The sequence below is a fragment of the Lacerta agilis genome, chromosome 10 (assembly GCF_009819535.1).
Source record: "Lacerta agilis isolate rLacAgi1 chromosome 10, rLacAgi1.pri, whole genome shotgun sequence".
In the NCBI taxonomy this organism is placed as follows: domain Eukaryota; kingdom Metazoa; phylum Chordata; class Lepidosauria; order Squamata; family Lacertidae; genus Lacerta; species Lacerta agilis.
The window spans coordinates 28287480-28302587 of record NC_046321.1 but is presented as its reverse complement, the minus strand read 5'-3'; the positions used below and the strand labels follow the sequence as shown (position 1 = coordinate 28302587).

Here is a 15108-nt window from a genome sequence, read left to right as displayed (position 1 = left end):
GGGAAAGGGGCTTTTGGAGGGTCAACATTGTTAAACCATTGGGAGTCAGAAACCCTTGACGATCTACTAGTGATCAACCTTCTCCCCCCTTTTAAGCCAAGTAAAGAGTGTTTTGGTGTGGTTTCAAACATTACAGACCCCAAGACATCTGGGTGATTCAGAGTATTTCTTTATTTAACTCCACTTATGAGTCACTTCCCATAAAATATATTGAAGTGATTTCAGTCCTAGGCTGAATTCCTGGCATTTCTGGGTGTTTGTTTAAGAAAGCAAAAAAATGGGTAGCAGGGTGATGTGAAAAACCTTTGTCCCAGACCCTGGAGGATCACTTCCAGGCAGAGTAAACAATACCAGGCCAGACCATGGACAAAAAGTCTGATATGATAAAAGGTAGTCTTGCATATTTTTTGTGTATTTTGACAGTGTAATCCTCTGACTGGTTACTCAGATTTACTCCCAAATTTAAGATTGTCACCTGAGTTCTCCCTGCTTTCTCGCAGAGTAACCTTGAATTGAAAGAACATTTGTGCTGGCATAATAATTGTTGCTTCAGTGTGTGCAACTATTGAAAGAGTACTACCTTCTTAGACCTATCTAATTTCCCAGGCTGCATTTCACATTTTCAAGATCAGTAAATGTGTGCAAATTGCCATAACGATTCACCATTAAGCGTTTAGCTGCACTTTTATCATCACCATTATCATAATTTGTCATCAGGATATGAACTAAGAGCCTTGACTTTCAGAAGCGCATTTTCTTCCTGGGATCCCTAGGCACTTACTAGTTCACATTTCCTTATTCGGTACAGAGCTGCATGAGCAACATAAATATAGAATTGAAGTTTATATGCCCCTAGACCCCAAAATTAGCTTTGGATTATTGCATATCATCACAGTGACCAGGATAAAATCTGAGTGCAGGTGCTACAGCAAGGACATTTTTTTCACCATTTAAAAGAACTGTACATGTAAGAGGTTGTCTAATCTATCCATTTATATGATGGCCTTAACAGCACTGTAGAACACAGAAAGATAGATTGCAATGAAGAGCACACAGGCTACCTTCACCTGCTTCAAAGTTGCACTTGTTTCTTGCACAGCAAAACCATTCCTCATTCTGATGTTGGTCTGGAATCTCACATGCAGAGGAATATTGGTGCCATCTAAACCATACTTGCCTGGCCCACTGGTTATGTGCTCAGTGGCCACAACAAACTTTAGTGCAGCAAAAGTCTGTGGTATGTCCTTTGAGATGGAAAAAGAACGGCCCCCGAAACGGGAGCACAAAGACATGCAGGGATGTGGGAGTGTACTGGTGATGTTGTCTAAGATCTTCGCTTTGCAGGATGAACTCAGTGTGGGTCTGATCAAGTTAAAAAGCAGGGTGAGTGCACATTTTGTTACTTTTGCTGTCAGCTGTAAAGCTTCCTGAACTCCATCAAGCAATCCCAGAAAGAGCGAGAAAATAATGTGTTTCATGACTGGTCGCAACACTGTCTGGTAGGTTTCATAGTTTTCTTGGAGGAAGGAGCTGATGGAGTGGTGCAGCAGCTGGTGCCTTGTAGATGAAATAGCTGGTAGACTTCTTTGTTTCAGGAACCCTAGCAACTCCAGAGCCCATTTGGCAGCACACCATTGCAAGACACCGGCCAAATAATAACACAAGTACCTTGCAGCTGCCCGAGAACGCCGGACTAGCACTTCTTTCCAGAGCTTCCTGATGAGAATTAAATGCATGGCACGTAACATCTTTAGGCTGCAGTGCCACAAGATGAAGATCCCAGTCACTTGCACAGTGACCCAACAGAAGACTAGCTTGACTATGGTGGCCAAGGGGCGCAATAGTGGCATGTAGACTTTCACCAATAGGTAATGCATAAAGAAGTAGAGTAGCATGAGCTGGGTTTGGGGCAGCAGCCTCAAAGTCAGCTGTGCCATGTACATCACAGTTCGCTTCCCAACTGGCTGGTAAATGGCAAACCGCTTCTCACCTGCCATTTTGTTAATGTTGACCCCTTAGAAACAAGGCCATGCTCAATCATCCCAGCACAAATGTCTTGCCTTGCTTTGCCTTGCCTTCTGACTTGAGCCATCTGTTTTTGGACTCCCCTTATGTAACTGGGTGATGACACCACAGTAGATTGCATCAGAAAGAGGGCTAAGTGTGGTTATGCTGGGGTGGGATTGCTACCTTGAACTCCAGCCTTTCCAAAACATGAGCTTTAAAAACAAACAAACCCTAATGGGCAGGATTCAGACTCCTCACTCCCAGACTACAACTCCATAGTGGGGGAAAGTTCACAGATAAGAAGCTGGAGTGTGCTTGGATGTTGGGGATGCTGGAAAGAGATGGGCCATACTAGTACAGTGGTACCTTGGGTTACATACGCTTCAGGTTACATACTCCGCTAACCCAGAAATAACGCTTCAGGTTAAGAACTTAGCTTCAGGATAAGAACAGAAATCGTGCTCTGGCGGCGCAGCGGCAGTGGGAAGCCCCATTAGCTAAAGTGGTGCTTCAGGTTGAGAACAGTTTCAGGTTAAGAACGGACATCCGGAACGAATTAAGTACGTAACCAGAGGTACCACTGTACGATTACTGTGGGTCAGTAATAGCACGGAGCTGCTTGAGCATCAGTGATAGCAGTGCAGAGAAGCAGAAGGGATTTTCTGTAAGAAATACTGTAATTTTCTTTCTCAGTCTCCTCCTTTCGCTTCTTTATTATACTTAATAAAATTTATATATCACTTGATTGTAAACAAACAAACAAAAACACAAAGCGGTTATGAGAAAAACCTCTTCTAACTTGACAGACGGGCTGAAGAGATATATGGAACCCCAAAGCTTGCATATTCAGCCATTTATACCAAACTTTAACAGACGTCTCCATCCTGCTTTGTACATCCTGCTGCTGTTTGGGGGGGGGGGGTATAGGTTTATGCTGGACTCCCGCGTCGTTGATAATCCTGTCCTTTCATAGGCAAATTTAGGGGCCAATTTCCCGGCCTCCATTATTATGACTAGAGACACCCCTCCCCGATCTCCCATTGAAAGGATGGAATTTTCTTCCTCGTACACATGCACGAGTTTAATGAGGGACCTCCCGAAAAGCTGTCCTTCAGGCGAAATTGCATCTTCGGAGGAATATAGAACCCTCCCGGCACCCGTAGCCTTTACGTATTTTTTTTTTAACTTTTCATTTCCTTCTGTCTCCTCGCGATATTTCGCATAGAGGATTACGGTGCACGTGGAAACGCATGCGCAGAAGTATCGGCCGGACGCGTCTGCGCACGCTTAGGAAACGAAGGGATAAATAGCGCACGCGCGCCTTTATACTTCCCTTCTACATCGGCTCGGAGACAAAATGGTAGGTTGGAGTTGAGCTTTGCGGGAAACATGCAATCCGCTGCCATCGGGTCAGTGGTCGTTCCGGCCTCGCTCAGTCCCGGTCTATCTCGCTTTAGGGTCTTTGTAGAAGGTACACCGAGAATTATTTGGGTGCTACATACGCCTCGCTCGTTAACGGGGTCCTGGGCCTATTCTCGCTCCCGATGACGGCTGAGTTGGCCTAACATGAGGCTGCCTGCCGTCATCTCTTATCTAAAGAAAGGGTGTCTTGAAATTGCTGAAACTTGTTATAGCTACTTAGGCAGCAATTCCATACTTTAGTGGAAGGTCTCATCGCGACTTACTTCCGAGTAGACGCGCGTAAGATTCGTACTGTTAATTCCGGAGTGCATCGGTAGCATCGCCCTTGCTAAAACGCCTTGAACGTATTTATTATAGATAATTTTGTAAGGTCATTGTATGTGATTGACTAGAACAGTTCCACCACGGAGCGTGGTCAGTCATGGCTCTTAATGCAGGAATGGGAGGAGGTGTGGCTGTCCGGGTGTTGTTGGTTCCAGCTGCTTCTATCCCTGATCTTCGGCTGGGACTGAGGGGCGATAGTTTCTTTTTATAGTATAGTATTTGATTTTATTGAGGGGAGGGAAGTTGTACTGTACTTAGTAAATTTTTTATGCTCTTGTTTTTAAAAACAAAAAGCCTCCATTACCTCAGGTTATGTTTGAAGAGTTAACTATAAAAGGGCCACCCTGGCTGTATTTTTAGAGAAATCATAGGGTGGGTTGGTTATTTAATGCAACATTGTGAGCCTTGTGTACCTGTGTTTGCGATGTAGTATTGCCAGCCTTGCAAGGAAAACAGGCTAGGCATGTTGCTTGGCATACACTGTGTTGCTGTACACAACAGAAGCACACTTTAGTGTTGCTCCCAAGGGATTTATTATGGGCAAGGGAAGTTCAGTTTCTCTCCCAGGGTGTTTAGAGCAGGCATCCCCAAAACAGCTGGAGGGCCGAGTTTGGGGGTGCCTGGTTTAGAGCATTTCCTTTCCTTCCTAAGAACCCTGAGGTTGTTGAGGACTTGCAAAGCTGTCTCCTACTAAGCAAAATGTCTTTCCCTCCCTTCTAGTCCCACCGCAAGTTTTCAGCTCCCAGGCATGGGTCTTTGGGCTTTCTGCCTCGTAAGCGTAGCCGCCGGCACAGAGGCAAGGTGAAGAGCTTTCCTAAAGATGACCCCAGCAAGCCCATCCACCTCACTGCATTTCTTGGATACAAAGCTGGCATGACCCACATTGTCCGTGAAGTTGACAGACCTGGCTCCAGTATGTATTTCTTCTCTTGGAAGGGATGTGAAATTGATACTTGGCATTGATATACTTTAGGACACTTCACATAGTAATTCTCAATACTTCTACAATGTGACATTATTAGCTTTGTTATTTTAGATGAAGGTATAATGCTGAAAGGTAGAGAGCCAGTGTGGTGTAGTGGTTAAGAGTGGTAGACTCGTAATCTGGGGAACCGGGTTCGTGTCTCCACTCCTCCACATGCAGCTGCTGGGTGACCTTGGGCTAGTCACACTTCTCTGAAGTCTCTCAGCCTCACTCACCTCACAGAGTGTTTGTTGTGGGGGAGGAAGGGAAAGGAGAATGTTAGCCGCTTTGAGACTCCTTCGGGTAGTGATAAAGCGGGATATCAAATCCAAACTCTTCTTAGCAGCTTGCCTGAGTTTACTTGCTTCATAGCCAAGATATGGATTATGTATACACTACCATGTGCTCTATCATTCCTAGTGGGCAGAAGAAAGAAGTGGATTGTTCTGATCACAAGGGTTGTTGTTTATTTGTGTTTGAAAAGACCAGGTATAAGAACTCTTGCTGCACCTATTCCTCACCTTATGCACTGCTTTAGCTTTTCAGGACAGCACACATGCCCCATGTTAGGCTTTAACCTGACAACAGAACTGAAGGATTAGGTTGCTTTTGGATGTAGTGTTTTAATTTCCCTCAGTTATATTAACTATAGGTTCATTACTAGCTTTTAGTGCTCATCTGTTCTGTTATCTGTTTCATAGAGGTCAACAAGAAAGAAGTTGTTGAGGCAGTTACTGTGGTGGAAACTCCTCCCATGGTCATTGTGGGGATTGTGGGCTACGTTGAAACTCCCCGTGGCCTTCGCACCTTCAAGACCATCTTTGCCGAGCATATCAGCGATGAGTGCAAGCGTCGGTTCTACAAGAACTGGTAATTATGGCTGAGATTCTTAAGTTCCCTGAGTTAGGAAGATGCAGGAATAGTAAGCCCCAATTATATTGCTCTCTTGTAGAACTCTATAGAACTGAGTTGACAGCAACTCAGTTTATATTGCAGTCGGGGTAAGGTTTTATGATACCCTCCTGGGTATGTGAACACTACAGATGATGATTTCTCGACGGGCGGACATTAAAAAATCACCTTTGGTGCTTGTTGCTGATTGTCGAGCACTGACTGTAGTTTGTTATCTTAGGAGAATGTAGTATGACTTCTTTTCTGGCGGCGGCAAAATTTTAGTTGAGTTGCCTCCTGGTATAGTCTTAACCTAGATCTTGGGAAGGATTTCTCCCCCTTATAGTGTGGCACGTTCGTGTTAATCACTCAGGTCAGGGTACTATAACTGGTAACCTTCCTGAATAGCTTAACTTGAGGCATGAAAATGTAAAAGTTGCCCTTTAAAATTTGTGGGTTGTTAGGAAGGTAACAGTGGCATTAAGGTGTTAAAAGGCAAGCTTGGAGAGCTATAAATTAGTAAAGTGAAGTTAACCCTATGAAGTAGAAATGGAGCTTCTAAGGCAGAATACATTTTCTTAATTACTGTTCTGTGCAGTGCATATTAATGTTCTTGGTATGAAATTATGGCAGCTCCGCTCAGCTCTGGCAGTCTTGCCTTTGCTTGATGAGCTCCAGGCTCCGCTTGCTGGTGGAAAAGGCTCCTTAGAAGCCAGCAATGAGCCCAAACTGATTCCTATGGCAGCTTCTTCCACTCAACCACCTCTCTGGGTGGGCTGATGAAGGGCTCTGCCAATCCCCATCTCTGCTCTGCTCCTCCTTGAAGGCATAAGTCCAAGAAGAAGGCCTTTACCAAGTACTGCAAGAAGTGGCAGGATGAAGAAGGCAAGAAACAACTGGAGAAGGACTTCAACAGCATGAAGAAGTACTGCCAGGTTATCAGGGTCATAGCTCACACTCAGGTGAGCTCTTGACTTGCCTATTTCCTGAAGCACATATGAATTCAGATAGTTTAGTGTCAATGGCCAAAGATCTGCTAAAAGCATATTCCACTGTTTGACTGGTTTCCTTCTGTCTATGCACATGTCCATAATTGCCATTATTGGGTGAAAGGGGAGACTGCACCTTTTGTCAAGTTAAGTGGTTTTTTTCCCTAACTTTGTATTACCGTTTTTTTAAAAAACAGTTTGCTGGTAGTGCTTTTAAAGTCTTGTGAAGTACTGGTAAATGGGGCCTTGTTGCATCTGGTATTTGATGTAATATTTATCTAGAAGCTGTTGTGCCATGATGTGCTTCCTATCTTTCAACCCTTTGACTTAGCCCTTTTTAGAAACAGCTTTGTGACTGTAAAATTGGACAATGCTTTATAAGCCTTTCAGAATCCTTCTAATGGAATATTAAAAACCAGAAGGTGGCAAATACTGCAAGGATACAGGATTTTGTCAGTTCAGTCAAACCTTGCTACCCCACAATATAGTTTTATTTCTTCAAAGGTTTTATAATTTGGCTATTTCACAGTAATTTGTCTAAAGGCTCTTGTTTAACTTGTGAAGGGTCTTGATTCTAATGCATGCAATGAGCTGTTGATGAATGCATCAGGAAATAAATGTGGGGTCCTTTGATATAGTCTTTAACAATGCATTGCATTGTTTGGCTCAGAAGGCCCTCAAGGAGAATGATGGTATTGGATGAAATTTAAGTCATCAGTTAATGTTGCAAACATAATTTTTTGAAAAAGCATTAAATTACCCTTCACTTTAGATTGATTGACCTAGAAATAATAATTGATACTGAAAAAATGCAAATATGATTAGGCATTTTCCCACAACCAATGCATTATTTGGTATCTCAGATGCGAATGCTTCCGCTTCGGCAAAAGAAGTCTCACTTGATGGAAATCCAGGTGAATGGTGGCACTGTAGCTGAGAAGGTGGATTGGGCTCGAGTGAAGCTGGAGCAGCAAGTGCCCGTGTCGACTGTCTTTGGCCAGGATGAAATGATTGATGTCATTGGCGTCACAAAGGGCAAGGGGTACAAAGGTAATTTATTTCCCAGTCAACAGTGTGTCAAAGATTGAACTACTAAGAGTGGCCTTAACATCCTATGTAGTTTATTTGGCTTTGGCGTAAAGAGGGTTGGCAAAATATTCTTGGTTTGCAAGAGGCTGTTCAGTGATGAGATCATGGAATATGCACTGGGCGCAGTGCCCGATACCCATGAGGAGTTATTCCATGCTGCCTTCCTTCTGAGACCAGCTTTGCAGGAAATGGGAGAGGGTTTGGTCACTTCAGGGTGGTCATTTGTAAGATCCCTTTATTTTAGTATAGTAATCTCACATGTCTGGAAGACATTTAAATGATTTCCCACACAGTTGAGGCTCCAGTCAATTAGATGTTGGAGCTAAGTAGTTCTAACAAGTTCCATGTCTCTTCCTCTTAGGTGTTACCAGCCGATGGCACACCAAAAAACTGCCCCGTAAGACTCACAGGGGTCTGCGTAAAGTGGCTTGTATTGGTGCCTGGCATCCTGCTCGTGTGGCCTTCTCTGTAGCTCGAGCTGGTCAGAAGGGGTACCATCACCGCACAGAAATCAATAAGAAGGTATGGATGTGCTTTGTATAATATGATTCCATTCCAGTTGAAGCCTGAACGTGTTCTGTGTTCATAAAATGTTACTGCATCATGGCAGGTGGGTAGAAAGAGATTGTGTTGTTATTGGAGGTTGATTTACTTAGCTGGATTTGAGCCCATGATTGAAAAAGTTCTGTGGCAAGCTCTTCTACAACAGTGTCCTCTTCACTTACCACTTGCCCTACAATACTGCAGGTTGTATAAGAATGCAGCATTTCAGTAAAGAGCAACCCATTCTGCTAAAATTCTATATGGGAATCGTGTCCTAGTTGAGCAGTTGGGACAATATAGTTCCATACCAGTATTGTCACTTGCTGGCCAGTCACTACCCCCCCAACTGTAAATATGTGAGTGCATTCTTAAAATGGTCATGAGTCATTGCAAGTTCTAAAGATAGTCACTGCAGTTGATTGCAAGCATTGTAATGGTACAACTTGCTTATAAATATAACTTAGCAAAGTGAAACATTCCAAAGCTTAACATGTGTAGGAGATACCAGTGTACCAGCTAACACAAAGATTGCAACTTCCTTGGGAATTAAAGGTTTTTTAAAAAAGAGGTAGGTCCTGACTGGTGGGCCACAAATCTTGGTGTGGCTTTTGAGCCAGGATTTTTTTTGTGGTCGTCACCAATCACTCTTGACATGCTTGAGTGACAAGGTCTTTTTACATTTGTTTAGGGTTAATGAAGGCAAGAAACATTGGAAACTTACAGCTGCTCAGAATTTTGCCTTCTCAAAACCTATAATGGGAAATTAGACCTCTATAGTAGGGATCTGTGAGTTGCCAGGTGTCACCAGATTCATAAACTGGTGTTATTTTTTTGTGTTTCTTTGTCAAATAGTATTCATTTCTTCCTCCCCCTATTTGTTTTTCACATAGATCTACAAGATTGGCCAAGGATACCAAATCAAGGATGGCAAGCTGATCAAAAACAATGCTTCGACTGAGTATGATCAGTCTGACAAGAGCATTAACCCTCTGGTGAGTGGCTTTCAAATTTAAATGTGGGGGTCTGGGTAGAACATGGTTGGGTGGAAGCCTGTGTGTTCCTCAAAGATTTAGCCACTGCTGCATTTTGGAGGCATAGAGTAACGTTCAGTGCTCTTAGTTTTAAGTTGTCCTCTTAACAGTTCCTAAAGGTGCCATTCACTTCAACATAAACCATCTCCCCTACCTTTTACCCCTTCAGTGATTGTCTGCCATGAGTTCTGCCTTCTGCTTTGGCTGGACATTAAAATCTCTGGCCTCTGAATCCCATTGGGGGTGAGGGAAAATTGCAGAATTCAGAATTTTGGTGGCATGTAGTACTAAATAATTGCCATACACATTTATTTGCTGTTCTCACACAGGGCGGATTTGTCCATTATGGTGAAGTGACCAATGATTTTATCATGTTGAAAGGCTGTGTTGTTGGGACCAAGAAGAGAGTTCTCACTCTGCGCAAGGTGAGCAGTGGAAGGGTGGTGACTGATCTTTGAAGTTCCTTTGCTAGATGAGGTGGTATAGCTGTCAGTTTGAGTATTGTAAGCTCTCCAATAATGTCAGGGTGCTAGAAGGCTAGCATTTTCTGTACCAGAATGTGACACTAAAAACAGCAAATGGAGGCATGCACACTGCTTCCAATAGACCAGCTTCCCCAAGAAGTGTGAGAGGGCCTTTCATGCTCATTGGCCTCTTTACATTCTTAGGACAGTATACAGCAACCATGCTTTCCAGCAGGGACAACCCACAGGTTGTTGGCTGCTGACCTCTGTTTATATAGTTATGCCATAATCATGTATTGGCAATTCAGGCCTAAATTCATCTTAAATGGAACATTATGCACAGTGGTTGAATGCAGGCCTGTGATCTAAAGTTAATATTGTTCTTCAAGCCACATGCCAAGGGGTGGTGGGCGTTAGAGTGTGCAGTACAATGTAGTAGTGAAGTTTGAAGAGCTGTAGAAAAATGTTTCTGAATTACTGGCTTTCCATCACATAACCGTTTCCATTTGAGATTTTGCAGTTGCCTGCCAATCAGCCTTACTCTGTCCTTTTTTCCCTAGTCCTTGCTTGTGCAGACCAAGCGTCGGGCCCTGGAAAAGATTGACTTGAAATTTATTGACACCACTTCTAAATTTGGTCATGGCCGCTTCCAGACAGCCGAGGAGAAGAAGGTTTTCATGGTAAGAGCGCTTCCTTTCTAGTGTCCAGTATATAAGCTACTTGCTGCATCTGCTCTTAAGAAAATGATGTTTTGAGTTGATCTTTAATGCCTATGTAATTGAACAGTGGGCAAAACAGAAATTTGTTCTAAGGTGTGTGAAAAGACTTAACTAATGGTTCAGGATTAGGGTCAGCTCTTCCTGTGTAAGGGCATGAGAATGGTTATGTTGATTCCACATTGCATGTGTAAATGGATTAAATGGTATGGCATAGTCTTAATTCAGCCATTATACATTGAAATTCAATTGGGGACTTTTGTGTGCATTTATCTACTCCAAATTTTCAGTTAAGGGACAATAGTAGTTGCTCACATAAGAGTCTTGCTGCCCACACTTTGTCTAGTATTTTTGGGAATCTTCAGAACCAGCAAGCATTAAGTGGTCCCTCAGGAATGTAACCAGTAGTCCACTAGTGAACTGCTATATGCTGTGGCCAGCTGGTGGCAGCAGACTTAACAATTCATAGTCTATTAACTTCTGTCTCTTTTTTTAAAAAAACCCACCTGTTAATTAATGTTAAATGGTTTGGGGTGTGTCTTGAGATTGTGGATCTCCTGTTGTTTAGACTGACACATTTCTATTTTCTTTTGCAGGGACCACTCAAGAAAGATCGTATTGCCAAAGAAGAAACGGCTTAATTTCTGGAATGTTGTTCTGGCTTGTAGTCTTATAATAAAGCTACAAATATCAAATACATTGTCTGCTTCGTGTTTTATGAATGATAGAAATGTAATTGGTCTTTAGGTGGGCTGTGATAATTGCTTGGATTTAAAAATGTTATATAGCAACCCTCATTTCAGTAGACTTGCTGATGTATGGGCAGCAAAGTTTACACAGAATCAAGTTTAAAAGCATCTGCTCCTAGAAACTGTTGGTTTCAGATAATGAATTTAAATGAAAATTTAGTTTGGAATAAGGTAGGAACATAAGATGCTACCTTTAGACCAAGTCAGACCTTTTTGTTAAGGCAGTATTGCCTGCACAGACAAGCAAGGTTTCACAAGGCTTTCTCTATTCTACCTGGAAATACCCTTGGTTGAACCTGGCACCTTTTATATGCAAACCCCACCCCCACTTTCCTCATAATACAATGTTCCACTTTACAGCAGCCACAAATCTTTCCTGTCAGGATTGGTACATTCCTTTAGCAATGCCACGCACATAGGACCGCTCCAAAATGAGGCAAGGTAGGTTGCCCGGTACACTCTGTTCCAAGGTTGCTTGGAAGGAAATTTTGGTTGAACAGGTATACAACAGATAGGAATCTGGTTTAAACCAAAATGTTTTGTCCGCATGATGGTGCCCAAACTTTGGGAACATCACTGCTGTGAAGTATTAGGTGGCATTTTCCTTATGCAATGTTGGTGGCCTCACCCACCTATCATCTGACATGCAGTAGGGAGGGGTCTCCCCTAGCAAAGCAGCACTCAGCAGGATTGAATTCCCATTTACAGGTGATGAGCGGAGAGTGCATTGCTACCAGCTGCATAGGGTTGCTTTGCCAGGATTCAGTACCCAACCTCCTTGGCCCTATGGATCCCCTCATGTTTCTTTGCTGCTTTGAATACATCAAAGCCTTGCACCTGCACCATCCCTTGCCCCCTAGTCTGTGTTTCCAGAGTCTGCAGTTCACTTGAACACAGGATTTGAGAGAGATTATAATTGAAGATGAGGCTTTGTGCAGGAGGTGTGAAGTGATGGAGCAGCTCGGATTCCAGTATATCTATTTCTCTCCAGGTTTGGTCTGCGCTACCACTTCATAGCCTCCAAGACACATTTAGAAATCCACCTGACAAAATCTGGCTGCAGCCTTCAAAGAAAGCTAGGACAAAATGCTATTGAATTTGCCAGTGGAATCTGCATTTTTAGGAAAGTATTAGTATTCATATTTATATCCCCACCTTTCCTCCAAGCACCTCAAGGTGGCATACTTGTTTCTCTTCATTCCCACTTTATCCTTTAAAACAACCCTGTGAGGAGGTAGCCAAGTATTATTTCCTGTAATGCACAGCTTATGGGCATTCTCTCAGGGATGTGGGAATGTGTAAGAATATAAAGGATGTTGAGTCCTAAACTGGATCTCATTTGAATCGGGTTTGCTATAATAGTCCAGTGTTGCCCAAAGGTGTGGTCTGTGGACCTCCAGTGGTCCCAAATATTCAGGTGGGGCATGGCAGAAAGTTTTAATTAAAAATGAACGATTAGCATCTAGTACAGCGCATTAAAGTGGCTAAACAGTAGAAAGAAAAATCATTAAGTGTTATGTATGCCAATGCCCTCATCAATGCATCTCCTGTTTTCAATCAAGCTTCAATATAAAATAGCTCAGGGAACTCAAATGTGACTGATTGCCTTGCATATAGGAAATGTCCTTGAAAGTAGCCACTCGAGTGACAATTGAATGGACCAGTAGGTGGTGGTCTCTGCTTTTGTTGAACTGCCCGCGTTCTCCGCCAACCAGCTTTTCAGTTTCTGCATCCCATGTTTAGGACACAGTTGCCACAGCAACAGGTAACAATCAAGTGAGGTCACAGACCAGGACTTTGCTGTGGGCAAGAGGTTTGGTTCTCAAGATCAGAGATTTGGGAAAGAGGACAAAGAGCAAATAGTTATGCACTTAAATACACCTTTGGTAACCTTGCTTTTCATGTGAATTATTTGGTTATGGATGCAGTAATGCAGTTAGGTAACTTCAGTGGTTTCCATTCTAGCTAGATTTTATGAGAACTTGGAAACAAAGAACTGGCCCCTGAGTTTTTCTCCTTTTTCCCCTTCTCCCAACCAATCCCTGTTGTGTTCTGCCTTTTAGATTGTAAGCCCAAGACTAGGGGCCATCTTTGTAAACTACTCTCCTGACATGTGCGGAGGGAACTAAGAGCATAAGGGGTCAAAAGTGAGACTTTAGGATGGCGTGTTTAGAAACTCAGCACTTTTAATCTTTGAAAATAAGCACTGATAGGCTGTTACTCTGGCTCAGGAGTAGGGAGTGTCTGGCCTGTGGCCCAAATTTGAACTGGCCCAGGGTCTTGATCTGGCCCACGAGGCTGTTTTCCTCACACCATTTCCAACTGCCTCATATCTCTGTGTAAGATTCTGTGTGGCTGGGTAGGGCTTGACTTTCCGAAGCTTAATTAAAAAACATAAAAGTTTTCCTCTGAGGAGGATGGTTCCCTCACATTTTTTAAGAGTCCCAAGCAGTATCAATTTTTGTCCCCACCCCACCCTGTTTGTCAATTTTCATGGACTGCTCTGGAACTATAAATAGTATTGGGATTTTTGTCCACGGGCAACCAGGCACCTGCGACTTTATTAGCTATATAAGACAGAATTCTCACAAGCACAACTTGTCCCTCCACTACAAGTTTCCGACCTGAGATGCTTTCTTTGCCATTTTCTATTTGGTTCATCCATGAAGGATCTCAGACACTGGTTCCCTGGTAACACTGGATCCAGGTGGCTATTTTGCAAATGGCCTCTCCAAAACAAAAAACAAAAAAAAGTTTCCCAGCCTGCTTCAGGAATGAGATCTTGTGGGCCGGTTCTGTCATTAGGTAGCGAGAGGCAGCCACCTCCGCAGGCAGTTGACTTGGGTGTCAGGAAGGGACACCAAATTGCTCTTTGTTCATTTATTTCGTGGCAACTGTCTTTTTACTCACAGCTGTCCCGAGACATTTCACTACCTATGGTGAATGACAAGTGAACCGAACTGAAGTCTTCTTACGACGGGTGGTATATAAATTTAATAAATAAATGAAATAAGTGGCTGCTCACTCACTGTTCCATGCAGAGCAGCTGACTGAGTTGGCTGCTCAGTTTTACTTCAGTGCTAATGACAGGATAGTATCCTTTATCACACCTGAAACAGCAGTCAGTTTAGGAGGGCCTAGGATAGGTGATGTGACAACAGAGCAAGAAGGCTGGGAGCTCAAGTTTAACACAAGGGGGGGGGGGGCCTGCTCCTGTTGTCCCCCAACAACTGCTGCCTGAGGTGGTTACTTCACTGTGCTTAATGTTAGAACCGGCCCTGTTTATACCGCTTGTGGGATTTTCCGCCTCAGGTACCAAAATAACGTGGCTGGTCCTCAAGGCTAGGCACCTTGATTTGAGTCCTGTGTCCGTGGGCAGGATGGTTGGGTGCGATTCTTCACTCTGCCTCTGTTCCCAGTCTCTTCTCCCACTTTGGAGTTGCAGTGAAAAGCAGCTGCGACTTGCTAGTGAAGACATTAACTGGTGTTGCGAGGCTGCCTCAGGCACACGAGGAGGTGGGGAGCTTTGGGTTTTGCGTTCTCTGTTCCCACAATTAGCTTCACAACTGGCCCATCTGACACTCTTGCATTGAAGCCGACCTCCAGCTTTGATCAGAACGACAGGTGGGGCACACTAAGTATGCTTAACATGGCAGAGGAGCTTATTAATGCGCCCAAGGGGGATGAAGCAAGGCTCATTCAGCAGCTTGTGGCTCTTTGCTGGTGCCTTGGCTCACTGCCCCCCCCCCCGCCGCCGCCGCCAGACCCCTTGAACGACGTATTATTACCAGCCCCCCCATCCTGCGCTGTGCTGTTTTCATGCTGCAGATCTAACTTGAAAGTGTGTTTCATGCTAGGTGTTTTTTTAACAAAATTTTTTTAGTAACTTCGTTTGACATGCAATCAGGCAAGTTTAAAA

General features: G+C 43.6%; 1 protein-coding gene and 2 non-coding genes across 3 annotated transcripts; all 3 read left to right on the top strand.

Annotated features, from left to right (window-relative positions):
* The first annotated feature begins 3275 nt into the window (after positions 1 to 3275).
* Positions 3276 to 11137, top strand: RPL3 (ribosomal protein L3). Its single transcript, XM_033161721.1, has 10 exons — positions 3276 to 3367; positions 4474 to 4666; positions 5419 to 5587; positions 6435 to 6570; positions 7461 to 7647; positions 8048 to 8208; positions 9120 to 9221; positions 9590 to 9685; positions 10285 to 10404; positions 11037 to 11137. Exons 1-10 carry the CDS (start codon positions 3365 to 3367, stop codon positions 11079 to 11081), a joined length of 1212 nt encoding a protein of 403 aa, XP_033017612.1. The 5' UTR covers positions 3276 to 3364; the 3' UTR covers positions 11082 to 11137.
* On the top strand, positions 6382 to 6434 carry LOC117054622. Its single transcript, XR_004427531.1, has one exon. It is a non-coding gene; the product is annotated as a small nucleolar RNA U82P (small nucleolar RNA).
* LOC117054621 lies at positions 7772 to 7864 on the top strand. Its single transcript, XR_004427530.1, has one exon. It is a non-coding gene; the product is annotated as a small nucleolar RNA U83B (small nucleolar RNA).
* Positions 11138 to 15108: the final 3971 nt, after the last annotated feature.

What these genes read in the sequence shown, in the direction of transcription:
- RPL3 (XM_033161721.1), top strand. An exon ending in CGTCGGTTCTACAAGAACTG is followed by an intron (nt 5,588 to 6,434) that starts GTAATTATGGCT and finishes TCCTCCTTGAAG; the next exon opens with GCATAAGTCCAAGAAGAAGG. An exon ending in GCACAGAAATCAATAAGAAG is followed by an intron (nt 8,209 to 9,119) that starts GTATGGATGTGC and finishes TTTTTCACATAG; the next exon opens with ATCTACAAGATTGGCCAAGG.